The sequence below is a fragment of the Aedes aegypti genome, chromosome 3 (genome assembly GCF_002204515.2).
Source record: "Aedes aegypti strain LVP_AGWG chromosome 3, AaegL5.0 Primary Assembly, whole genome shotgun sequence".
In the NCBI taxonomy this organism is placed as follows: domain Eukaryota; kingdom Metazoa; phylum Arthropoda; class Insecta; order Diptera; family Culicidae; genus Aedes; species Aedes aegypti.
This window is the reverse complement of record NC_035109.1, coordinates 149,613,766-149,639,695: the sequence shown is the minus strand read 5'-3', so window position 1 is coordinate 149,639,695 and position 25,930 is coordinate 149,613,766. Positions and strand designations below refer to the sequence as shown.

General features: G+C 38.3%; 2 protein-coding genes across 3 annotated transcripts; one reads left to right on the top strand and one right to left on the bottom strand.

Moving 5' to 3' along the window:
* Positions 1 to 444: 444 nt before the first annotated feature.
* On the top strand, positions 445 to 17,593 carry LOC5567606. The gene is made up of 4 exons (XM_001657533.2): positions 445 to 1,250; positions 1,313 to 1,462; positions 15,706 to 17,197; positions 17,265 to 17,593. The coding sequence occupies exons 1-4, from the start codon at positions 561 to 563 to the stop codon at positions 17,501 to 17,503; spliced, it is 2,571 nt and encodes an 856-aa protein (XP_001657583.2). The 5' UTR covers positions 445 to 560; the 3' UTR covers positions 17,504 to 17,593.
* Positions 17,510 to 24,696, bottom strand: LOC110677774. Of its 2 annotated transcripts, XM_021849161.1 has the most exons (5): positions 24,264 to 24,696; positions 24,034 to 24,202; positions 23,826 to 23,972; positions 18,051 to 18,182; positions 17,510 to 17,992 (listed from the first exon to the last, which is right to left on the bottom strand). In XM_021849161.1, exons 1-5 carry the CDS (start codon positions 24,629 to 24,631, stop codon positions 17,573 to 17,575), a joined length of 1,236 nt encoding a protein of 411 aa, XP_021704853.1. In that variant the 5' UTR covers positions 24,632 to 24,696; the 3' UTR covers positions 17,510 to 17,572. The 2 variants fall into 2 exon arrangements, with proteins under 2 accessions (XP_021704853.1, XP_021704854.1); XM_021849162.1 differs by lacking the exon at positions 23,826 to 23,972 and having other exon boundaries at positions 24,264 to 24,695.
* Between the last annotated feature and the right edge of the window lie 1,234 nt (positions 24,697 to 25,930).

The following is a 25,930-nucleotide window of genomic DNA, read 5'->3' as shown; positions in this document are numbered from 1 at the left end:
AGACAAAAATCGTTGCAATCTTCTATTGCCACGATAATGAAAATGAAATGAAATATAGTGTTAACAAAATATATAAATGCTTAATTTAAATTCAATAACTCATTACATGTGCTAAAGATGGATAAATTATGGGTGAAATTATGAAATATCCACGTGCTCGACCAGGAATTTAGTTTTATCAAAATAGAATGATAGTGTTGCCAAACACAGAATATAATGTTTGGAATGATACTAATAAAGAATTAAAAAAAAAATTGAACCCTCACCCCTGCTCCACGGGGTACGCCTATGAAAGTACCTATACCTAATCTGTCACTCCTATTGCAAATTCCATTGAAGCTGTGTTGGCCAGTACGATTCTCGACGGTGATATATCGCGATCGCGTCAAATCTAAATGAACGAAACAAACACCGCGACCACAGATATGTATATTAATCCACAGCACACAGCTGGCAAGGGACAGTTTAGTCGGTGCTTGATTGCGACCGTTAGATTATTTACCTTCGGGTTGTGCAAATTACGCACCATTCAGTATACGGCAGGTTGAGCGTTGAACAGGATGGCAGAAATTCCGAGCAGCGAGATCCCTTCGTGGATGACCAAGGAGTATTTCACTGATGTGGTAGCCCAGAAGTTGGGAATCGCTGAAAGTGAGGTGGAAATTAGTGCTCTTAACGTGAAACCTGCCACCGAGTCTGGGGATAACTTTGCTTCGAAGCTGTATCGCGTGGCGATCGATGTCAGCTGTAGTGATGGATCCTCAAAGAAAATCCCATTGATTGTGAAAGCCTTGCCCAATCTTGGTCTGGCTGAAGAAATGATTCAGATGTTGAACATTTTCCCAAAGGAAACTGCAATGTACGCGGATTTATTGCCGAAGTTTGAAGAACTATACCGCGAGAAGGGTGTTGAAGTCAGCTTCGGTCCCAAGTGCTTGAAGAACAGCATTAAGCCAACGGACATTATCGTGTTGGAGGATCTCAGCGAGAGAGATTTCAGAATGGCCAATAGACGAGAGGGGCTCGATCGAGCTCACGTGGACACGTTTTTGAAAAAGTTGGCTCAGCTGCATGCTGCTTCTGCTGTGTATCATGAGAAGAATGGCGAGTATAAGGCTTGCTTTCAGGAGGGCATATACGTCGAGAGATCGTTGGTTATGTTTGAAAGCCACATGAAGTCACACATGGAGTCGGTGTCGCGAATCATTCGGAAGTATTGGCCAAACGGAGAGTTCTATCATGAAGTTATGGTATTTACGTTAAACAAGTAAAGCTATTCGAAGTGTTGATTAACCTGTATTTTTCTACGCAGAATGATTTCGGGATCAATATGTTCTTCGAGATGATTAAAATAGTTAAGGCCGACCCGAATGGATTCAATGTGCTGAATCACGGTGATGCATGGTGTAATAACTTCATGTTCCGATACGGTGCGGACAACGCGATTGAGGAAATCACTTTGGTGAGTACCTATTGAGGGTTCCGTCGCATGTTCAATATGATTGTTCTGTTGTCTTTCATGGTACACTGACTACAAAACGTTGAATCACATTTAAAGTGCTTGAATCTAGTTCCCACAGTATCCGGCATCTTGACCGATTTATAAATTGTGGAGTCACTGTACGTTATTATTTTTTTTGGAAGCTTAGATTGGTGCAGTATCATGATGATACGATATTCATATGCCATTTCTATCATGCAAGAATGTTTTGCATAAACAACTTCAAATAATAGTTTTGTTTAAAAATAATAGCAGTTTAAGTTGATTTTCTTAAAACAACTTCAATGTTGACATGCTGTAACTTTGTTACACACAGAGAAATGTGGTCCTACAAAATATTTCAAATATTATGTTATCGTTAGCAAAACTGTTGCCATTGATTTTTTTTTATAAAACACCATAATTTCCTTATTATAAAAAGGGTTTTGTTAAAATGTAAAAATGTAAAAACTTTTTGTTGTTTTTTTGTAGGTTAAAAATTCAAAAATGTTATTTGCATAAGGGGCATGTTTATGTTCTGCATAAAGGGTCTTCGAGTCTGCGGCTACAAAGCAAAGCCATGCTGAAGGTGTCTGGGTTAGATACCCGGTCAGTCCAGGATCTTTTCGTAATGGAAATTTCCTTGACTTTCCTGGGCATAGAGTATCATTGTACTTACCACATGATATACGAATGCGAAAATGGCAACTTTGGCAACGAAAGCTCTCAGTTAATAACTGTGGAAGTGCTCATTGAAGACTAAGCTGAGAAGAAGGCTCTGTCCCAGTGGGGACGTAAGACGAGAAGAAAAAAATGTTACGCAATATCAAGGAGAATCACATCATTCCCAGACAACCAAAAGTCGCATTAGAATTTACGTTTATTGGTATAAATTACAACACACTCGCGAAACACGGTGCGTGATATCGTGTAATTGACGATTTTCCTAATATAAAATGCAATTTTCTGGTGCCGTCTTGCACCTCACCGATACATAAGCGAAATAATTGAAATTGGAATGCCCCAGGTGCTTATGTAAATGTTGACAATAGAAGAATTGTGATAAGCATCGTTATCTACTGGCAATGATATTGACAAGAGTGAAATCGCAGCTGAATGACTTGAGTTTATTTTCATGATAGCAAATCTTAGATAGGGGTTCAAGCATAACATTTGTTTGAACTCATAAACAATACGTTTTCTAAGTACAAACTGAACTGAATTGACCCATGAGGCAATCTCTGGTCTGCTATTATTATGATTGAGATAAGAATTCTATTTGACTTGAATGTAATCGCTAACACGTCATAAACAAGAAATTTTAGAGTAATAAATAAGATTGCCTGTAAATAAATTCTGTTTTTGTAACACATTGCAACATTTTTGAGATCGACCACTAAACAAACTAATTAAATTTGACTGTGCTTTTTTGATATTATTTCAACGTTTTAATTTTGAGGATTTGTATTCATCCATAAGATTTTGATAATTCTTGGATATATCCAATTTGTATATGTACGTTACAAATGTGCACAATATGAGGCAAATCCTTCAAGAAAAAGAACCATTGTATGAGTAGCGAAAAAATGTGTCCTTCAAGACATAAATGAGACAACTTTGAACAGGTTTAGAAATCAATAAAATTCTAGAATAAAAAGTTTTTTTTTCTTATAAATTCCAAAGTGATTATTGTGATGATTTTGAACTTTTGATCATTGATGAACATAATTGACATACTTCTTTTTAAATTGAACTGTCAGTTACGAATGCTTGATTGCTCAAATTGAAACAAACGACCGTTGTAACTACTAGGTATTGCGAAGCAATGTTTGCATAGGCAATGGTTTGTACCTTGTGAATATTTGATCAGACTTTTTTTGAAATATTTTCTTGAGTGTCCAAACTAGCCCCGGAATCAAAACTAGCCATCTGACGGTAGTTTAAATAGACAGTTGGCTTTGACGTTTCCAATACAATATTAGCAATTAATCATTGTTAGTTTTTTTTAAATGTGTTAATGTTAAAGCTCTTTCGTTTCGTTTCAAATGACGGAGTTGATGGTCTCATGACTAAGCAGGAGGTTATGGGTTCAATCCCAAAAACCGTCCCTTTCCTCGTACGTGGTTGTATCTTTTATTTTCTTCTATCTTCCATTCTTAATCAATCTATCATACTTGAAAGTTGTTCGTTCATAGTAATCGCTATAACCAGAGGGGAGGAATCTACAAATTTTTTTGAAGTTCCTTATGCTTTCTGATCTTACCAGAAAATTCATCCAAGAATGTCTATAAAATTGCTTGAAAAAAATCTCTTGAAAATTTCTCCAGGAAGGTCCACTATGTACTTATTTCATATAAATTCCAATTGTTATTATGAAATATAATCCAATTGTGCATTAGTATTTGTTGAGGATTTGCTGGAAGAGATAGTTCAATAAATTCTATGAGTCTCACCAAAATAGTTTTCAAGATCAGCAAGCGGAGACTCTTTCCATAAATTCTGCAGAGAGTTCACCAACAGTTTTTTCAACTTTGTCTTTAAGGATCTTTTTAAAGTTTCTCTACAGATTCCTTTAACAAATCACTCAAAGAATTCTACACGGATAACTTGAAAAATTCGTAGCATAAATTATCCAAGACTTCCTGCAAAAATACATTTAATGGTTCTTTTAAGTGGAATCTTCCTAATATTCCACAAGATTTTCATAAGCCATCAAACAGGATTCAGTTGGGAGAATGCGTTTGGCGATTTCTATTATATATCTGTTTACAGAAAATTCCCTGAGATTTCTCTTAAAATCAATGTGATGATGCTTCCCGCATTCTTTAAAAAATGTATCAAAAATAATACTTGAACACTTTTTTCAAAAATGCTCATTTAAAAATATTAGTAAATCCAAACATTCATATAAAATTGCTAGTGGAATACGTTCAAATGTTGTTTCAAAAACAAATACGCGAAAATATTCAAAAATTTTCAGAGCAATTTGTTCATGGATTTCTTTAGAGAATTATATTAATGTTTTCCCTGGGTCCTAAGAATCTTCCGAAAAATTTATCAAAGATGCATCCAAATATTTTCTACAGTTTTTTTTCTTCTTTAAATTGCACTAGCGATTCTTCTGGGGATTTTTTTTAGAAATTTAGATATTTCAACCAACTTACTAAAGTACTTTGCTAATCATTCTTGAATTTCTCAAAAAGTTTCCAAGAAATTTCATTAGGTATCAGGTTTTAAGGAATTTCTTTACAAATGACTCTACGAATCACTCCATATCCATATCCAATTTATATCAGATTTCTAAAGTAACACATACAACACTAAGTTTTGAAAGAATTTATAAGGAAATATTTAAGATAATTTAAGTTTGAATTTTGTTAAAAAAAAGCTTAATTCCTGTCGAAAAATTCAAGAATTCACCGTAGAATTTTCCAACATATTAGGAATTGTTTTGCATAAGTTCCTAAGTTACATGATACAATGACGAACAGATTGATGTAGAAACCATTTTTTGGAGCGAATATTTATAATTACTGGAACTGTAGAAGTTTAATGCAATAAGATTTGCGGTATTAAAAAAAACAAAGATGTCGTATTGTTAAAATTGATAATGTAAAATTTTACTAAATTAAAATCTTGACGAAAATTTTTGCATTACCTTGAAAATTTGTTGAGGAATGCTCGTTTGACTTTTGGAAATCAGGAACAACACGTATAAAAATTCTAAAATTTTTCAAAACTTTCAATTTACATTTTTTTTTAGATTATTACTTATTGCTTTTTAGAGTATGGAAAGATTTTTGTACGAGGTTTTAAACACTAGGCCCCGGGATCAAATATCAGTTGTACCGTTAACCGGGGTAACATTGATCAGCGGGGTAACATTGATCGGTACGATCATTCTCGTAAAAAGTTCAAATCACACAAATTTATTGATGATATATTTTCAAAACATGAATGGTGCCTCTCTTTCTTATATTCATAATGAAAATGTAGATTTCGCAAAAACTGCGTTTTGTTCATGCGTGAGTTTGTCAACTTTTTGAATCAATGATTTTTTATCATTATGGATGACACTATCGAAGATTCATGTCTCATACGAGCTCTGCAAATGGTAAGAGCAAGGAAAATGCGATTGTTACTTAAAATGGCATCGCTGAAAACGATTTCGTTGTCAAATCTTTCATAAGTTTATTCAATTAAGCAATATTAATGAACTAATATTAAGAATGCAGAATTTCCTTAGGAAATTGCCTACCTTTAGGCGTATTGCGCGGTTAAAAGTGATTTTATCTTTAAAATTACTCAAAAAGTGAATGACTTGTAATGGTTTGGTCTTCATATTCGGCTTCAGGGGCCATGATTCAAATAAGCAACGCCATTTTCAACGAACGATGTTTTCATGGGTGATCAATGTTACCCCATATCAGCTAAAGCAAAAAATCATTTAAAACATTTATTTAAACATACTTAAATCTTTTGAAAACCAAAATACAGTATATAGTCACAAGCGGTGGGTGCCAGTACTTGTTTTAAAATTTGCGACTTTTGCATTTTGAAATGAAAAATTTAAGAAAAATCCCACAAATTGCTCAATGTTACCCTGGATTACGGTACCTTAAAATTCAATCAGCCATATCTGGGCAACAGTTCCATAGTTTAGAACGGTGGAAAAATTAGCTCTAAGTGGTGTTCAGATTTCTCCTAGAGCAACAAATGTTTTTCTTACATCGGTATGAGAATAGTTATTGCAAATGTTATAATTTAAGGTTTTTCAAACCCAAAATGACCTCAAATAACTAGACAGATAGAACATAGAGCAAATCAAATAATTCGAGCATCCCTAATGAGGCAGATTTGTGCAGATCGCGAATTTTGCACAACTACTTGCCTGTAAATCAAAATTCTAAAAGACGACATGTAGCTTTCTTAACATATATTTTATTTTGCAAAACCGTTGAACATGTTTGAGTTGAAATAGTAATTATTGGAGACACTCAAACACTCGTAGATTTATTGTCAAAAACTCAAACCTTATTTTTCAATCTTTTTAGCTCTCAATCGATGTTCATTGCTATGACATATAATTTATTCGACATACAATTGATCGTTGAGGTCATATTAACATGCCAGAACACTGTTTCTCAACCTTGGCAACGACGAAAACATGGCTCGCTGTGAGGTGTTCGTTTCAACGTGCTTTTTACATGGTCGGAGGTCCGCGGACCTCCGCGGAGAAACGTGGTGCTAGGACAAAAACAGATTTTTTATTACAATTTTTTTTAACTTAATAACATTACTATAAATCGTTTTTTAACCTATTTACTTGAAAATCAACATTCAAAGCAATCTCTAAGATGATGGACACCTTAGCATGAATAATAATTTTAGATTACACGCATAAATGCGTGTGGATTTGCCTGTTTTAAAACTAGAGGTTTTGGTAATTTATTAAACAAAAAGATGTTTTCAGTTCTTCTTTTTGATTAAACATAGGCACTGTTATTGTACAGTAAAATGTACGTAGAAAAAATACATGTCGTCGCTTTGATACTTATTTTTGAAAATACACAATTGAAACAAACAGGTTTTTCGTAGTTTTTTTTAGTAAAATAAATTTTGAGTGTTACTAAAAATTATGTTTTTGTGCCCAAACATATCCACAAGATTTTAAACTACATGTTATTGATTTGAAAACTGTGTTGTAGATAAATAGGATGAAAGTTTATGGTTTTCCTAAGGTTTTTCAATAAAAAAAAATTTAAGTGTACCGTGGTGAATCAGAATCCGAACGGTACCAATATCGGGACACTCTAATAGTGATTATCAAAATTAAATATGAACTCAAACAATAAATGTAGGTTTGTAATTTATATTCATAGCTTTCCAGATTGCTTTTCATTTTAATTCATAGTTTCGTCTAGTAATCCTTTGCCTTGTCCTTTGCAATGAAATATAAAAAAAATAAAAACAAATTGGCAGCACCAGTTTAACGTCGTTCATCCAAAGCACCAAATCGACTAGTTAAGTTTTAGACAAGAATGTCAGCTACTCTCGACTTACGGAAGCTACTTAATCATACTGTACGTCTCTGGAAAGAGTTCAGAATAATACCTTTGATGTGCAGTGCACGAAAACGTGGGAAAACTTGTGCAAATAAGCATATGCGCTGTGAAAATAGGCTGCCTCGAACGCTGTCCGGATTTCTAGGATAGTGATCATTAACCCGGACGTCACGTAAAAACCTTATATATATATTGAGTTTTTGGAAAATATTGCAATACTGTAAAATAATGTGGAAATATGTGAATTAATGCATTACTGTAAAATAACATAATAATAAGTGTTACTAGTTACCAGACAATGGATTTATGCATGAATAGTATTAATATTGAGGATCATTTCTGTGACCCCAAAATGCAGGCTGTTGGCATGGAGTGCAGGTAAAACAATATTAATTTTACTCAGCGTTTTGGCCTTTCATATATTAGGCATACGAATGCATCGAATTCTATTATATTGAAACTTTTAGATTCACGTTATGTATCTTTTATCAGTTTTTCATATGTATTGTCTACCCAAACGCGTCTGTCCGGATTTTGATTCAAAAATGTCCGGTATTTTGGTGCATGTGCCCGGATTTAAGAACACGACATGCTTCATTTATTCAACGTTTTATATGTTATACTTGTATTTTTAACTATATTTTTTGTCCGTGATTTATTATTTATAATTTTTTATCAAATTGCACACATTGTCTTATATTTGGTCAAATGAATCAAGTATTTATATTCTTGTTATTTCTAATCTATTTTCGTTACAACATTTATTATTTTGCGCAAATGTTCTTATAATTTATGGGAAACAGTTTTGGTTCCTTTACTGCGGGAAAGGGGCAACATAAGTTTTCTTCTCGTTTCAAAGAGCGAGTAAAGGCGCTTAAACCAAGGCTCTTGAGCCAGAACATGAGGAAGAAATGCCTATGTCCAGAGGCGTCGCGTCCACACCTACAATATGTACTACATTTGAAGTACAATTCAATAATTCTCTTAATAAAATTAAATTTAGCCCATTTCATTGTCGCAATTGTCATCTAGCAAAATATCTGTTGATAAATTTTTGCTATGCAAATTAAATGCAAAAGCTATTTGGTGTGACGCGCGATCTGTGACCAAATTATCTCTACGCGCCCAGCGCGATGCATGCTACCGTCCCAACCCAGGAGAACAACAATGGAGTGTGCATTACCTTTCTTAGCAACGCTACTCTCAACGATATTACCTATAACCCTGAATCGAAACGGTTGGTACGGTAGTCCCCGTTTCTTCTTTCTTAAAATTGAAAAATTTTTGCTTATCAGTTTATTCATGCGTGAATAACCTAATCGTCATGATTTTTCAATTGTCTTCAACCCCAAAGTTTGCACAGGCCTGGCCATTTTAATATTTGTATCATATCGCTGATATTCTGCAAATATTAATACTGACAAGAAAATATCTAAATAAATTTAGGTATTTCCAGGATGCTTTTCAATATTGGCTGTGCAAGCGCTTAGATTAGATTAGATTAGATATTTTTTGTCCGTGATTTAAAGTTTAGACGTGTACCTATGTGGCAGTGCTTATGTAATCCAAAACTTATATTTCTGCTCAAAAAATGTGTGAAGTTATTCTATCATGTTCACTGCACTTAAACAAGCAAATCGGTGGTAGGTCATTTGGCATAAAGTCGTTTGGCATACTGGTCATTTGGCATAAACCAAGAATTTCTTAAGATGACATTTGTATTTTCATTTCTATTGAATCATTCTGACGATATCAGCCTTCTTTTGAAGTCAATTGATACAAAAATGATATTTTATTCCACAATCATATGCTCATGAATAAACTAATAGTTTTTTATGATTAATCATTTATCCTGAAATGATCCTTATTTACAATATTAATTCTTCTTTGTGTTGCGCTATTGGAATAAATTTTTGCTTTGAAGATTTTGATATATTTAGCACAAATTTACCCTTCTTTCAAATATTGGATGTTCTTTCAAAATATGATGTAACCATAATTAAAAGTATAAAAACTGTTGATTTAAAATGTATATAAATTTCACCTTTTTTCCACATAGGCTGTTTTCTGGAGCTACATTTTTACATGCCATTTTTACATGCCAAACGACTTTATGCTAAACGACTTTATGCCAAACGGCCTTATTCCAAACGGGGTACAATCAGCAAATCTATATCGAAAAAATGTCAAAAATCTCTCATTGAATAACATTGCAAAAGGAAGTTTTGAACTAGGAAGTTTACGATAAAGGATAAAAATTATCTAGATCAATTACAAGTAAGCCAAGCGTGAAAACACTTTCAATTTTTTGGAGGTTTCATACAAAAAGCGTGATATTTCCATAGCATGACATGTGATATTTCCCTATCTACTAAGCTTGGGCCTCCTGAATCTGAAAATGATATCCAAATGTTAGTTAGACAACCGTTGTTACTGGAGTCTGAATATACCTCTTCATCTCCACAATTGTCATGGAAATGATTTTAGGTTAGTGGGATAAGGTAAAGATCTGGGAGTCACCAATGGTTGGTGATGCGATCCATGATATAATCACGCCTAACCGGATTCGCGATATATCACGATAATCGTATTGTACGCCGAACATGCATTCATCAATCGCTCACGCAAGAGCAAGCGACGCGATCAATAGATCAAACACTACATCAAACATCTTCAAAAATTGTGAATATTTCTATGCAAACTGGCCTTAATATAAATGTAATAGTTTAAAATCATCATTAGACATCTATAACCTAGAAAACATGAGATGTCAGTGATGCCAACGAAGTATTAGGCATCCTTAAAAGGAAATATATACCGACCTGATCAAATTCACCCAAGGATCAATTTGACCCGGATTACGGTAGTAACTTTTTCGATAAGATTTGACACGATTCTCATGCAGTTTCAGTTGACAATAAAAGCATTGGTTTAATTGCTCTGCAGAAAGTTTGAACACCCCTAGGAATAGTTTTTTCAATTAGCACAAAACATGAGATACGTGAAAGAATTTTGAAAACCGGCTGATATATAACCGATAATCCATAACCGATTGATTGCGGGGCGCCTAGTGTTAATAAAGCATCATGGGAGAAGAAATATTAATAAAATGCTTAAGCAGGTAGAAACAACGGATGAACAACAGAAAAACAGATAATAATTGATTACAAATAATCTTATCATTTCATTTATTTAGTTAACATCTACACAGATAACACTGAATCAACAATTTCACGCCACAATACTCGGTTCGTGGCCGCATCTCTCCATCCTCGGTTCTGCCCCACGCTCGCCAAATCGATACGCACTTGATCCGCCCAACTAGCTCGCTGCGCTCCACGCCTTCTTGTACCAACCGGATCCGAAGCGAACACCATCTTTGCAGGGTTGCTGTCCGGCATTCTTGCAACATGCCCTGCCCATCGTATCCTTCCAGCTTTGGCCACCTTCTGGATACTGGGTTCGCCGTAGAGTTGGGCGAGCTCGTGGTTCATCCTTCGCCGCCACACACCGTTCTCCTGCACACCGCCGAAGATCGTCCTAAGCACCCGACGTTCGAAGACTCCAAGTGCTTGCAGGTCCTCCTCGAGCATCGTCCACGTTTCATGCCCGTAGAGGACTACCGGCCTTATGAGCGTTTTGTACATGGTACATTTGGTGCGGGCGTGAATCTTTTTTGACCGCAGCTTCTTCTGGAGGCCATAGTAGGCCCGACTTCCACTGATGATGCGCCTCCGTATTTCACGGCTAACGTTATTGTCAGCCGTCAGCAAGGATCCAAGGTAGACGAACTCGTCGACCACCTCGAACGTATCCCCGTCTATCGTAACACTGCTACCTAGGCGAGCCCTGTCGCGCTCGGCCCCACCAGCTAGCATGTACTTTGTCTTGGCCGCATTCACCACCAGTCCAACTTTTGCTGCCTCGCGTTTCAGGCGGGTGTACAGGTCTGCCACCTTTTCAAATGTTCGGCCGACGATGTCCATATCATCCGCGAAGCAAACAAATTGACTGGATCTCGTAAAAATCGTACCCCGGCTGTTAAGCCCGGCTCTCCGCATAACACCTTCTAGCGCAATATTGAACAACAGGCACGAAAGTCCATCACCTTGTCGTAGTCCCCGGTGGGATCCAAACGAACTGGAGTGTTCGCCTGAAACCTTCACACAATTTTGCACACCTTCCATCGTCGCTCTTATCAGTCTCGTGAGCTTCCCGGGAAAGCTGTTCTCGTCCATGATTTTCCATAGCTCTACGCGGTCGATACTGTCGTATGCCGCCTTGAAATCGATGAAAAGGTGATGCGTTGGGACCTGGTATTCACGACATTTTTGGAGGATTTGCCGTACAGTAAAGATCTGGTCCGTTGTCGATCGGCCGTCAACGAAGCCGGCTTGATAACTTCCCACGAACTCGTTTACTACGGGTGACAAACGACGGAAGATGATCTGGGATAGTACTTTGTAGGCCGCATTTAGAATGGTGATCGCTCGAAAGTTCTCACAGTCTAACTTGTCGCCTTTCTTGTAAATGGGGCAGATTACCCCTTCCTTCCACTCCTCCGGTAGCTGTTCTGTTTCCCAGATTGTGCCTATCAGCCGGTGCAGACAAATGGCCAGCCTTTCCGGACCCATCTTTATGAGTTCAGCTCCGATACCATCCTTACCAGCAGCTTTATTGTTCTTGAGCTGGTGAATGGCATCCTTAACCTCCCTCAAAGTGGGGGCTGGTTGGTTTCCATCTTCCGCAGTACTGACGAAGGCATTTCCTCCGTTGTCCCGTCCTTCATTGCCTGTGCTCTCAGCACCATTCAGGTGTTCGTCGAAGTGCTGCTTCCACCTTTCGATCACCTCACGCTCGTCCGTCAGAATGCTCCCATCCTTATCCCTGCACATCTCGGCTCGCGGCACGAAGCCGTTGCGGGATGCGTTGAGCTTCTGATAGAACCTACGCGTTTCCTGAAACCGGCACAGCTGTTCCATCTCCTCGCACTCCGTCTCCTCCAGGCGGCGTTTTTTCTCCCGAAAGAGGCGGGTCTGCTGTTGCCGTTTCCGTTTATAGCCTTCCACGTTCTGCCGGGTCCCTTGCTGCAGCATGACCGCCCGCGCTGCATTCTTCTCCTCCAAAACCTCCTGACACTCCTCGTCGAACCAATCGTTCCGTCGACTTCGTCCCACGTACCCGACGTTGCTCTCAGCTGCATCGTTGATGGCTGCTTTTACTGTTCTCCAGCAGTCCTCAAGAGGGGCTTCGTCCAGCTCACCCTCTTCCGGTAATGCAGCCTCGAGTTGCTGCGCGTATGCCGCTGCGACATCCGGTTGTTTGAGTCGCTCTAGGTCATACCGGGGCGGCCGTCGGTACCGTACGTTGTTAACGACGGAGAGTTTTGGGCGCAGTTTGACCATCACCAGATAGTGGTCAGAGTCGATGTTAGCGCCACGATAGGTCCTGACGTCGATAATGTCGGAGAAGTGCCGACCATCAATCAGAACGTGGTCGATTTGCGATTCTGTCTGCTGTGGTGATCTCCAGGTGTATCGGTACGGAAGGCTGTGCTGGAAGTAGGTGCTACGAATGGCCATATTCTTGGAGGCGGCAAAATCAATTAGTCGTAGGCCGTTTTCGTTCGTCAGCCGGTGGGCGCTGAACTTTCCAATCGTCGGTCTGAATTCCTCCTCCTGGCCAACCTGAGCGTTTAGATCTCCTATGATGATTTTGACGTCGTGGCTTGGGCAACTGTCGTACTCGCGTTCAAGCTGCGCGTAAAAAGCGTCTTTATCATCATCAGTGCTTCCGGAGTGAGGGCTGTGCACGTTTATTATGCTGAAGTTGAAGAACCGGCCTTTGATCCTCAACTTACACATTCTCTCATTGATCGGCCACCACCCGATCACGCGCCTCTGCATATCACCCATCACTATAAAAGCTGTTCCCAGCTCATGTGTATTGCCGCAGCTCTGGTAGATGGTATGGTTACCTCTAAACGTTCGCACCATTGATCCCTTCCAACACACTTCCTGCAACGCTACGATGCCGAATCCACGGTCCTTCAGCACGTCGGCGAGTATGCGTGTGCTCCCGATGAAGTTGAGAGATTTACAGTTCCACGTACCGAGCTTCCAATCGCTAGTCCCTTTACGTCGCTGTGGTCTTCGTCGATTGTCCCGGTTCGTATTCTCTCGTTGATTATTCGTTGCTTGATTTTTTTACGGCTGGCTTGCAGGGCCTGACACCAACCCCCTAGATTTCCGGAGGACCATTCCCCCTAAATGTTCGGAGGACCATAGTGCGCAGTTTAGCTTAGAGTCCTTCTCTGGCACTCGGACGATGATCAGCTGCCCCTGACATGGGGAACAGACGCTGTTGTGAGCCGCTCCTAACATGGAGTACAGACGCTCAAGGTTTGCAGAAGCAAAAGCAAAAGCAAACCCCCCCTTCCCTGTCAGCATACGACCAAAGTTCCCACCGGAGGTTGGTTACCCGATCTTCCCTAAGGTTACTCGTACCCCGGCCAGTACCGCGAGGAGGTAGGGATAGGAGTTGCTGGGCAAGAGGCTAAGGACCGCACAAAGGGGTCTATTTTATTCCTTCAGGTACGCGAGGTACCAATGGTACGCCATGCCCAGCCATTTACCAACCAAATAATCTTATCTCTAGAGGTAAATAATTATAATTAAAACCTCTTCAATGAATATAAAAAAAAAAATCTCTAGGAATTTCATCAGAATTTTATTCTCAGATTCTTACAATTTATTTTATGATTACTCCTTTCCCTTTCCCAGTTATTTTGCGCTATGTTTGTTTCAGAAACAAAAGTATTTCTGAGGTTTTTCATCACAATTTCCTCTGAAAATTCGAAGGGAAGAGACATTTCAAAAACATTTTCGTAGATAATTCTTGTATAATCCAGCGATTTGAAGCAGCCTTTTTAGACAAAATCGAATTTCTGATGCAATTTGAGCATTTTCTAAACAATTCTGGAGTTATTGTAAGGATAAGCTAATTGTTTGTAGTTGAATCCGGAATTTTCCGGAATTTAGGAATCAACTTGTTGATTAAAAGTAGAACAAACAAAAGTATGGACAAATGTCACTATATTATATGACTTATTTTCAAGAGATTTGCAGCAAAAGTTCGATATTCCTTGAGAAATTTTATTATACAAAACGTTGGCTTCAAAAGTTTTGCTTCAAATCTGTTAGTTAGGAATTTAGCCAAACAAAATGATAAATTTTATAGAAACTTAATTTTTTTTGTGGAAATTTAGTTTAGAGTATAATAAGTTCATTCCTGCGAAATTTCTTACATAATTGAAGCAAAATCGAAGAAAGAATTTATTGCTGGAATCAAAAGCTATGGTCTATTTTAAATAAATGAAAAACCGAATTCAGTACTGTACAATTTAATTCCACTAGAGTTTGTATCCTTTGACAGATGTTTCGACGTCAATTGTAAGGCCGTCTTTAGTGTCGTGTACTTGATTTTGTTGGACTTTTTACTACTATGTTAATTTTTTTTACCATCCATCTGAAGAACACTTTGCCTTTCTTGAAAAGATCTGTTATGAATTAGGCCTTATTTTCCTAATATGTACGATATTGCGTATTTTTGTTTTCAAATAAATTTCGTCAGAAATCATACGAGTTGTAGTTAAACCCTCTAATGCCCAATTTTTGTTTTCGATCCTAATACCATTTTTAGTTATCTAAAATCGTTCTATACACGTTTTGGGCAATGATTTATTCTTATTCGTAAATAAATGAATTTTGGTTTTTGATTTTTATAATCTTTATTTTTGATCATCCCGATCCTTTTTCATTTTTTCTTGAAGCCTCTTCTAGTTACTAATTTTTGGCAATAATAAAAATTCAAATTTTTACCATACTTTTGAAAATATTACATTTTTTTCTGGAGCATATTCAATTTCCCGTGTAGCTAACGAAAAAATTGAAATTATTTAGGTAGAGTAAATTGAGCAAGCCATAAGGGAACCAGTGAGCGCCAAAGCATCCTGTATTTTGCCTAACTTCAGATTGTTTGAGTTTAAGTGAAAAACAATCGAAAATACATTGTTATATTCTTCAAATGTAAATTTTGATAATACTCCCTAAGCTGCTAGCTCGCAATTTTAATAGAAACTCAATATTTTCCTTCCCATAGGTTGACTTCCAGATGTGCGTATGGTCATCACCCGTCATCGATCTGCACTACTTCATCTTTACGTCCATCAACCCAACGATCCGTTTGCCTCAAATGAACAGTATTATTGGTTTGTACTACCGCAATTTGGTCGAAAATCTCCAGCTGCTCGGCTACTCTAAGAACATCCCAACCTTGAAGGACCTTCACCTGGACTTCATCGATAAGATTCTATATGGATTCTCATCGTCCTTCTCGGTTCTGCCCATTTGCCTGATGGAGAAGACCGACAACGCCTCGATCGATGCGATGATGGCCGATGGTGAAGCCGGTCATGCTTTCCGAGAAAAAATGTACGCCAATCCGGTGTACTTGAAGCAGTTGGAAGAGCTTCTGCCATATTTCTACAATTATGGGGCATTCGATTGTCGGCACACTGGATATCAATCGCCAAGTAAAGTCTATAGTGATTACCTCTTGCTTCCCGGATGGATGCGGAAGGAATTCTTCTATGAGGTTGTCGAACGAAAGCTTGGTCTGGAACTGGGACAATATTCGATCGAGAAAATTTGGGTGGAAATGGCCACCAAGAAAGGTGATAACTACGGATCTACAATGTACCGCGCAAAATTAGATGTGTTGGATAAAACTTCGTCGTCTTTGAATCAGTTCTCCGTCATCGTTAAAAGCCGCCCAACTGGAATGGCTGCGGAATTCAGCAACAAGCTAGATCCATTTTCTAAGGAAATCGAAATGTTCACGAAGATTATTCCAGCATTTGAAAAATTCTACGAAGAGAAAGGTGTAAAAGTAGAAATTGGACCTCGGTGCTTGAAAATCTGCAAAGGAGTCCCGAGTGACATTATCGTAATGGAAGATTTGTGTAGTCAAAACTACAGACTTGGTAACAGACAGGAAGGTGTTGATCAGCAGCATGTAGAATCGGTTTTGGAGAAGCTGGCCGAGTTCCACGCTGCTTCGGCGGTTTACCATGAGCGAAATGGAGACTATTCTAGTTCCTTCAAAGAAGGTTTGTACAATAGAAGCAACCTCTCTACGATGGAATACATGTTCAGACCAGCTTACGAGACTGGTTTAGAAACATTGAAATCACACGAGTTTGCCAAAGATTACATAGATGATTTGGAAAAGCTTCGACCTGTGATTTTCAGTAGAACTATTGAAAACTTCGCTGTTGATCCCGCTGGATTTAATGTGTTGAATCATGGCGACTTCTGGATCAACAACGTCATGTTCCAGTACGACAGTGAAGATCGTCTGAAGGATTCTACGCTTCTGGATTTCCAGGTGTGCTTCTATGGGTCCCCAGCTTTGGATTTGAACTACTTCTTATTTGTTTGTATAAAGTTGGATATTCGCCTCTCCAAGCTGAACTATTTCATCCGATATTATCACGAGAAGCTAGTGGATAATCTAACGTTGCTGGGGTACGGAAAAGCTTTGCCCACGTTGAAGAGCTTGCAGTATGATTTCTACGATCGAATGGTGTACGGTATGTGTTCTTAATATCAAATGGTTTTATTGGCTATGACCTTTACTGAAATAAATTTGGTTTGCAGGATCATCCAACATTTTCGGTATCATGGCTGTTTTGGCCGTTGACCCATCGGAAGACGTCAGTTTTGAAATGATTCAGCAGGATAGCGAAGCGGGCAAGGAGTTGCGAAAACGTATCTACACCAATGAGCGATATGTGAAGGCTTTGGAACTTCTATTGCCCTACTTTGGAGACCGTGGAGCATTCAAGGAAGGAGCGGAATTGTGCAGCTTTGTCAAAAAGAATAAAACGAGTGTTTAGCTTTATATCGCAATAGAAACGTTCGTTTTTGGACAACGATTCCTTAATTTATGACAGCGGCAATAAACTTCAAATTTGAGAAACAGTCAAGAAACCTCTTTTCCACATAAACATCACAAGCCTTTCCAAAGTTTTCTCGAACTGAACGTTCGCGTAGAGATTTCGCCTAAATTCTGCTCCTTCTGGACCGGTAGAACGAAACAGCTTCATATCTAATTCCAGCTTGGGCATTTCCAACGTAACGGCAAGTGCCTCTATGGATTTGAGGCACATCAGAAATCCATGTGCAGCGAGGTCATCCCGGAGTTGGCGTTGGGTCGGTATCGCTGTCATCACTCCTAGCTTTTGTAGGCCCGCTTTCAGGTGCTTGTAGTAGTGGTCGATCAAGTGATCGAACCGGTCTATTCGGGTGCAGAAAGAAGTCGACATGGTCAGGAAGTAGATCAGGTCGAAGGACGGTGATCCGAAAAACGAAGTTTGATAATTGAGCTGGAAAGCGCAAAGTATAGCTGTATCTGTATCTAGTACACAAATTTATAACACTTACAAACAGTTTGTCGTATTCTCTGATATGAATGTTCGTCATTCGTAAATCTCCATGATTGAGAACGTTGAACTTTGTGGGGTCAAGCCGAAATAGATTGCAAGTAGTTGCATAGACCTTTCCCTTTAGTGGTTGCTAAAAATATATACGAATGATTTGTAATACATTATGTGCTATAATATCAATATTCAAGATTTCAGTTACAATTTTACACCGTGAACAAAGGATTATATAGGTTCCTTTTTTCCTTTTAACTACTTCAGGTGGAAGTACGCTTCCCATGGTTTCTTTTATACCAATCTGACACAATTGGAATTAGTCGATGGGTTTATCTACCTTTAATGGAGTTCCCTCATCCCTGCTGCCATACCTCAGTACGGATAACGCCAAGCCAGGCCTGCATTTGCTTGCAATTACTGCCTTGGTACGTCACCGTACATCGCATTTCATAACAGCGGGCCCAGGATTGAACCTTGAGGTATTCCCGCGGTAATCCGAACGCTTTTCTGCCCCTCCTCTGTGTCATACAGTAGAATCCTAGCATCAAAATAGCTTTCTAGAAGCTTACACAACTGCACCGGTACCTTGAGGCGGTGAAGCGCGTTTGCTATTGCTTCCCAGCTTGCGCTGTTGAACGCATTCTTCACATCCAGAGTGACAACCGCGCAGTAACGGATGCCGCTCCTTTTATGCTCGATTGCTACCTCAGCTGTCTGAACGACCGACTGGATGGCATCCAGAGTAGATTTACCTTTCTTGAATCCAAACTGGTTGTTGGACAGGCCGTCCGCACTCTCCGTATACGGTACTAGCCTGTTGAGAATCAACCTCTCCAATAACTTGCCCGTCGTATCTAGTAGACAGATAGGTCTATAAGCCGACGGGTCACCTGGTTGTTTCCACGCCTTTGGTAGTAGCACCAATTTCTGTGTTTTCCATACATCTGGGAAGATTCCTTGATCAATGCAGCATTGCATCGTGGTTCTGAACATGTCCGGATCCGCTCCACTGCCGCTTTTAAGGCAACATTCGGGATACCATCGGGTCCCGGTGCCTTATTTGACGCGTATGATATCCCATCTTCAGCCAGCTCGTCGTTTGTCACCCTCGCCACTTCTTCATACCTTAAAACAATTGCCGCATGGATGTTAAATGCATGATTTGCGGAGGTTCTTCTCACGCTAAGGACGTCTGTCCAGTGAAGGATGATACCACCAAGTTTATATGCTCGAATTTCGGGGGCAATCATAAGTCCAATTTTTTGGCTGACCCATCGCGAAGGAGCAAAGGCAGATGATAGATAATATCCGTTACGATAACGGTCGTTTCCGGAATTTCCCTGATAGAGTATCGAAGTATCGAACAATGCTCATTTTTCAGTTAACGATCGCTTGATTAGGAATCATACTCATCAGGAAGATCATAATTATGCTCATTCATAAACTAATTTCAATCCATCAGGTAGCCGTTCGAATCTTTTAACTTCGAATGTATCTATCCACGGTAAATCCATTGCCGATATCGTAGCCAGTAATTTGAACTCATCCCCTATTCGTACTATGAGTACCCATTCTACTTGCTTCAAATCAAATGGAAAAAAACCCTGCCACCACAGGTAACTCCTACTCCGCCTCTTGTTCTACCGAAAATTCTAACGGAAAATCATCAAATGTACCCACTTCAAGTGATATGTCTGCCTCTGATATTAATTTTCTAACTGAACAATTGATTCTAATGATTGATGCAATGTTCAAAACCACCACTATGACTGAAGCAATCCAAGTTGGTGTAAAATTTACAAATCAAATTGTTATTGGATTACGTTTTTCTAATGGATTCAAATAAAAATTTAAATATTTTAAATTGGAATGCTCGTTCCTTGAATGGTAAAGAGGACGAGCTGTTTAATTTTCTTACAGCTAATAACGTGCATATAGCAGTTATTACTGAAACGTATTTGAAACCAGGATCTAAACTCAAAAGAGATCCTAACTTTTTTTGTTTATCGTAATGAGCGACTTGATGGGGCATGTGGGGGAGTTGCAATCATCATTCATAAGCGTATAAAACATCAACTGTTTTCGTCATTTGAAACTAAAATTTTGAAACTTCAGGTGTTTTTGATTCTGATCATGTCCCTGTTACATTTCAAATATCCCATGAAGCGATTCTCAATCCTATCAGCTCCACTTTCAATTATTTTCGAGCCGACTGGAATATATATGAAACGTATGTTGACTCTAATCTTGACGTAAGCATTTCTTTACAAACAAAACTTCAAGGGGAGAAATCAGAATCCAAAAACAAGATTATGACTCATGATATCATGATTCCAGCGTGTTTTCGTCTTATGAAAATACATCATGATTTGGACTCATGATATCATGAGTCAGATTGCCGTAACGCAACACACGCGTTAGGTTTTTGTAGCTGATTGCTCGGAATCATGAATCAAATGACAAAAACTCTGAGTCGCGCATCCGTTTATGATCGACAAAATAAAAAAAGTTAAAATAGCATACATCGAGATTCGAGCCAAGAACCTTCCGATTGTAAGCCACGTTCTCTACCACTCAACCGCTTCGTCATCTTGAATTAAGAGTGATCGATACGAATGAGATGGAGCAAAGTGCGCCGCATAGTGTTTTCACACTGGATGATACGCTTATGAGGACTCATGATTATGACTCCAGTAGGTGAATTCCGGCGAACAATTTCTTCGAAGAGAAGAAATTTTCTTCCATTACTCACCAGCAAGAAAAAAAAAACAACGTGCCGGAATTCACCTACAGGAACCTTGATTTGTGATCCTGATATTATGACCTAACCAATTTATGAATTTCATGATTTGTAAATCATGGTGTGGGGATCAGATTTTTATCCGTGTTGATATTGACAATGCTCTTGAAACTTTAACAAATTCCATTGTTGAAGCCAGGTGCATTGCGCCTTAAAAACGTGTGGAGAAGGCAATTTCAACGCACTCACGATAGTCATATGAAAATTATATGACAGGATTTGCTGAAAGAAATCAAGAAACGTTTTGCACAATTAAGAAACAAAAATTTTGAAAATAAGATTTCTCAATTGGATCCTGGCTCTAAGCCCTTTTGGAAATTATCTAAAATTTTGAAAAAACCTCAGAAGCCAATACCAGCATTGAAAGAGGAAAACAAATTATGACTAACTAAATGCGAAAAAGCTCAAAAACTTGCTATGTAGTTTAAAAGCGCGCACAATTTCAATTTAGGACTTACTATTCCAATTGAAAATCAAGTTACTCAGGACTTCGAAAATATTCTCAATCAAGAGAACGTTTTCGAAAATGCCTGGGAGACTGATTTGGAAGAAGTGAGAACTATTATTAAAAAATTCAAAAATATGAAAGCTCCTGGCGATGATGGAATTTTCTACATCCTCATCAAGAAACAGAAAGTAGCTTATCATTTTTAGTTGATTTATTTAACAAATGTTTTCAATTAGCATATTTTCCTGACAAATGTAAAAATGCTAAATTTGTTCCAATTTTAAAACCAGACAAAAATCCTGCAGAAGCTTCTAGCTATCGTCCAATCAGTTTGCTTTTCTCCATCAGTAAACTTTTTGAAGAGTTATTTTGAATGATGGTTCACATCAACGAATATTGAATTTTTGCCAATGAACAGTTCGGATTCCGCCATAGACATTCGACCACTCATCAACTTTTACGTGTAACAAATTTGATCCGTTCCAACAAATCTGAAGGCTATTCTACTGGTCTTGCTCTTCTAGACATAGAAAAAGCATTCGACAGTGTTTGGCATGAAGGTTTGATTGTAAAATTAAAAAACTTTAATTTTCCAACATACATTGTTAGAATAATTCAAAGTTATCTGTCAAATCGTACACTTCAGGTTAATTATCAGAACTCCAGATCTGATAGACTTCCTGTAAGAGCTGGTGTTCCTCAAGACTGCATTTTGAGACCAATATGAAATCCTAGAATCCATACTGGATTCCCAATTTCTTCACTGGAAACCCAGGATTCACACTTAAATACCAAAATCCACACTGGAATCCCAGAATCCACACTAGAATCTCATGATCCACTCCCAGCACCTGGAGACCCAGGATACACATTGGAGTTCCAGGATTCACACTAGAGTCCCAAGATCCACTCTGGAATCGCAGTATCCACATTGGAATCCCAAGTTTGACACTGAAATTCTGCGATCAACATCACAATCCCAGAATCCACACTGAAATCCTTTGATCTATACTACTATTTAAAGAATAACACTAAATCCACACTAAAATACCATAATCCATACTAAAATGCTACGATCCATTACAACAATCCTTAAATCCATACTGAAATCAAATGATCCACACTGAAGTACCAGGATCCACATTTGAGACCATTCTGGAATTTTAGGATCTATTCTGGAAAGCCAAGAGTGACACCAAAAACCTACGATCCACACTACAATCAAAGGATCCACACCGAAATACCAGCATCTACACTACAATCCCACACTGGAATGCCATGATCCATTCTGAAACCTTCGAATTCACACTGGAATCCCGGAATCCACACTGGCTTTCAGGATCCATTCTACAATCTATCAAGAATCACTGTTTTGGTTACCATTTGCAGATGAGAGTTGCCGACAAAACAGAAAAAAAAATAATATATTTTATGCTTCAGCGCAACCTAGTGGAAAAAATCTAAATTAAAAAAAAACTGTCATTAGACTACTTTCAAGCATTTTAACAACATTACCGAAGATACCATACAACAATTTTGTTCAAAAAATTAGCTGTAATCCTAAAAGTAACTGATCTAAAAATAGATTACTGGGCGTTATTGAGATATATGATATATTTTCGTGTAAAAATGCCTCAATTCCGTGAAAATAAAGACAAAGCAAAGCCATGCTGAAGGTGTCTGGGTTCGATTCCCGGTCGGTCCAGGATCTTTTCATAATGGAAATTTCCTTGACTTCCCTGAGCATAGAGTATAATCGTACCTGCAACACGATAAACGAATGTGAAAATGGCAACTTTGGCAAAAAAAAAGCCCTCAGTTAATAACTGTGGAAGTACTCATAAGAACACTAAGCTGAGAAGCAGGCTCTGTCCTAGTGAGGACGTAATGTCAAGAAGAAGTAGCGTTATTGAGTTAAGAAAGAGGAGAATTCCTATATTAGATTCTTGTACAAATCTCCAGTGAAATCTCAGGGAAACAGTGATTGTTTGAAGATTGTTTATGCAATGGCTTGTAAAATTATATATTAGTAAAAAAATCTCTAACATTAAGCTTATAAAAATATTTGGGGGAATTCCTTAAACTTCAATTATCAAGTGTTCTTTATGAAGATATTACAAGGATAGTATTCAGAAAATAAATAACTGCCAGAGTCCCTGGAGTAATTTTTGGTGGAATTCAGGAAATGCTTAGAAATATCTCTGAAGCTATTTCTCAGGGAATGTCCTTCAAGGGCAATTCTTGGAGTTGCTCTTAGTGAATTGTCTGTTCAAATTGTTGCAAAACTTGTAAAATGATTCCTGTACCAGTCTTTTAATAATCTTTACCATTCTGTGAAAGTTTTAGATGAAAAATTAGATGATATTCTGAAGAAATCGGTACAAGTGTTCTAGGAGAAATTTACAAGTAATTTTCGAACGGATCCCTTAAAAGAAATTCTTAAATTATCCATGGAAGAGCCACAAGCGAACTATCAGGTCAAATGCATTAAGCTTAGGCAGTAAAATAATTTAAAATGTAATACATCTTACCAATGCTTGCACAATTTTTGGATGGTATTTCAATTCTTCCAACATTTGAAAAAATGACTCGAACAATGGCGTATAGTAAACTTCGTGAGCCTTTATAGTCTTATCGTTCAAAATTCCAGATTCAAACTGATCAGAAAACGATCCTCTCTACAACGGAAAATGTATACATTCTTAAGGATTGTAATGTCGCAAATTTGTTCAAACTTACTCTCTCAAAATACTGAACAGAGGCAGCGTGGAATTTGGCCAACTTTTCCAACACTTTCTCACACTCAACTGTTTTGAATCCTGTTCTAGACTTTTTGGTTCGAAATCCAGCCGATTTGAGGTCTTCCAATACGATCACCCTAAATGGCGTCATGGTTACTTTGAGCACCCTGGAAATAAATTCAATCTCTAAAGTGACATAGATGACACGTTTTCCAAACATTTTCTTACCTCGGTCCAAACTTTACGTTTTCAGTTGACCACAGTTTTTCAAATCCTGGTAGAATTTGAGTATAAAGCTCAATTTCTTTGGCAAAAGTGCAATAGCTGCCAGTAGATTCATGGTCCTCGTCGGAGTCAATTCTCTCCTTAACAATGTAACTCACATGCTTCGCCGTACTTCGGCTCTGAAATTTTACCTGCAACAACACCCTGTGAACCAGCGACAAAACTCCAGCATGTTTGGGAATGGCCGTTGAGATGTGAACGTTGGTGATTTTGAACTCGGTGGTCTCGATTTTGTAATCCACGGCTATCACATTCTCGAAGTAGTCAGCATTTCTCCAGGAAAGGCCATCTGAACCCGCGCTCACTGACATCCTCTGGATATATTTCTATTCGCAATTGGTTTCAACTGAACGCTTGGACTGATCCTCTCGTACTGAGGGGGGAATAATCAATCATTTGATACTGCATAAAGCACCAGCGTAGTTCCTGTTCAGCGTAATCAAATACCGTAATACGAGGTAACTTTGGTAATGCAGGACAAATTCGGAACAGCAGATCACGATTGGCAGCACCCTTCGTTTCCTCACTTGAATCAAAGGGCCTAGAGCTAGAGGCTTCGAAAAATATGTCCCAAGCGTCGAAATGATTGCTCATTTTGATGCAATTATCAACATTAACCATTTCACCCTTGGAAGAAAGCGCGCTTTCCGAAGAAACGTTTTTTCTTCCATTGTTGCCACGTTAAGTGACAGATGTTAAACCCACTGTTATGGAAGGAAGATGTGAATTCACAGATTCACCCTTCCTTATGTTTGTGGTTTCAACCCTGTTCAGTGAATAAAAGAATGAGGACATGACTTTCTAAAAGTTTATTTACAGGGATCACAAAGGATCACAAGGATCGAAAAGGGATCCATAGCTTAGCTTAGCTTAGCTTAGACTGACTACACATATCAATGGTTGCTATTCCGTGATTGACCGAAGTCAGTGAAAATGCACAAAGAATCAACTAGAAGTTTGGCTGGGATTGGCCATAATCTTCTTCAATGTGCATAATTCAGTGCCTCTATTTATACAGGGTCAATAACGGCGCCGGCCACGTCCTTGCAGTCAGGTGGGATTGGGGGAAGGAATGTTAGTGTGTAACCTTTGCTATTTGGAGACCGTGTTTGCCTCTGCATCTCCACAAAGGTTACTGGGAGGAATGTTTGTTAATGGGAAGGATCGTTGGGTCACAGGATTCACTTTGATAAGCGATTAGACCATGATAAATAATGATTTGTGAGATATATACATGCTTATTTGTAAATATAATATTTTCATTTGATATGAACAATTTCTATGTAGTGGAAAATTATGCCGACACTTTAGGTGACGAACCATTCAAAGTTTGTTGAACAAATACCTAAATAACATTCCTACAGCTGTCAGGACGAAAGCATGTGTTATTATATTTTACTTATTGGAAAAGAAACAAAAAACTTGATTGGTTGGAACATCATAGAACACTCTTATTCTTATGCCGACACTTACAGTGGCGAACCATAACGAATAAAGTGAACTTTTCGCAAGTCTACACTTGTAGTGTCGAACCATTCAAAGTTTTTTTTTAATTACAAAAATAAAGGTAAAAAGGGGTGTTCTGAAAATAAAAAAATTTGAAACATAAA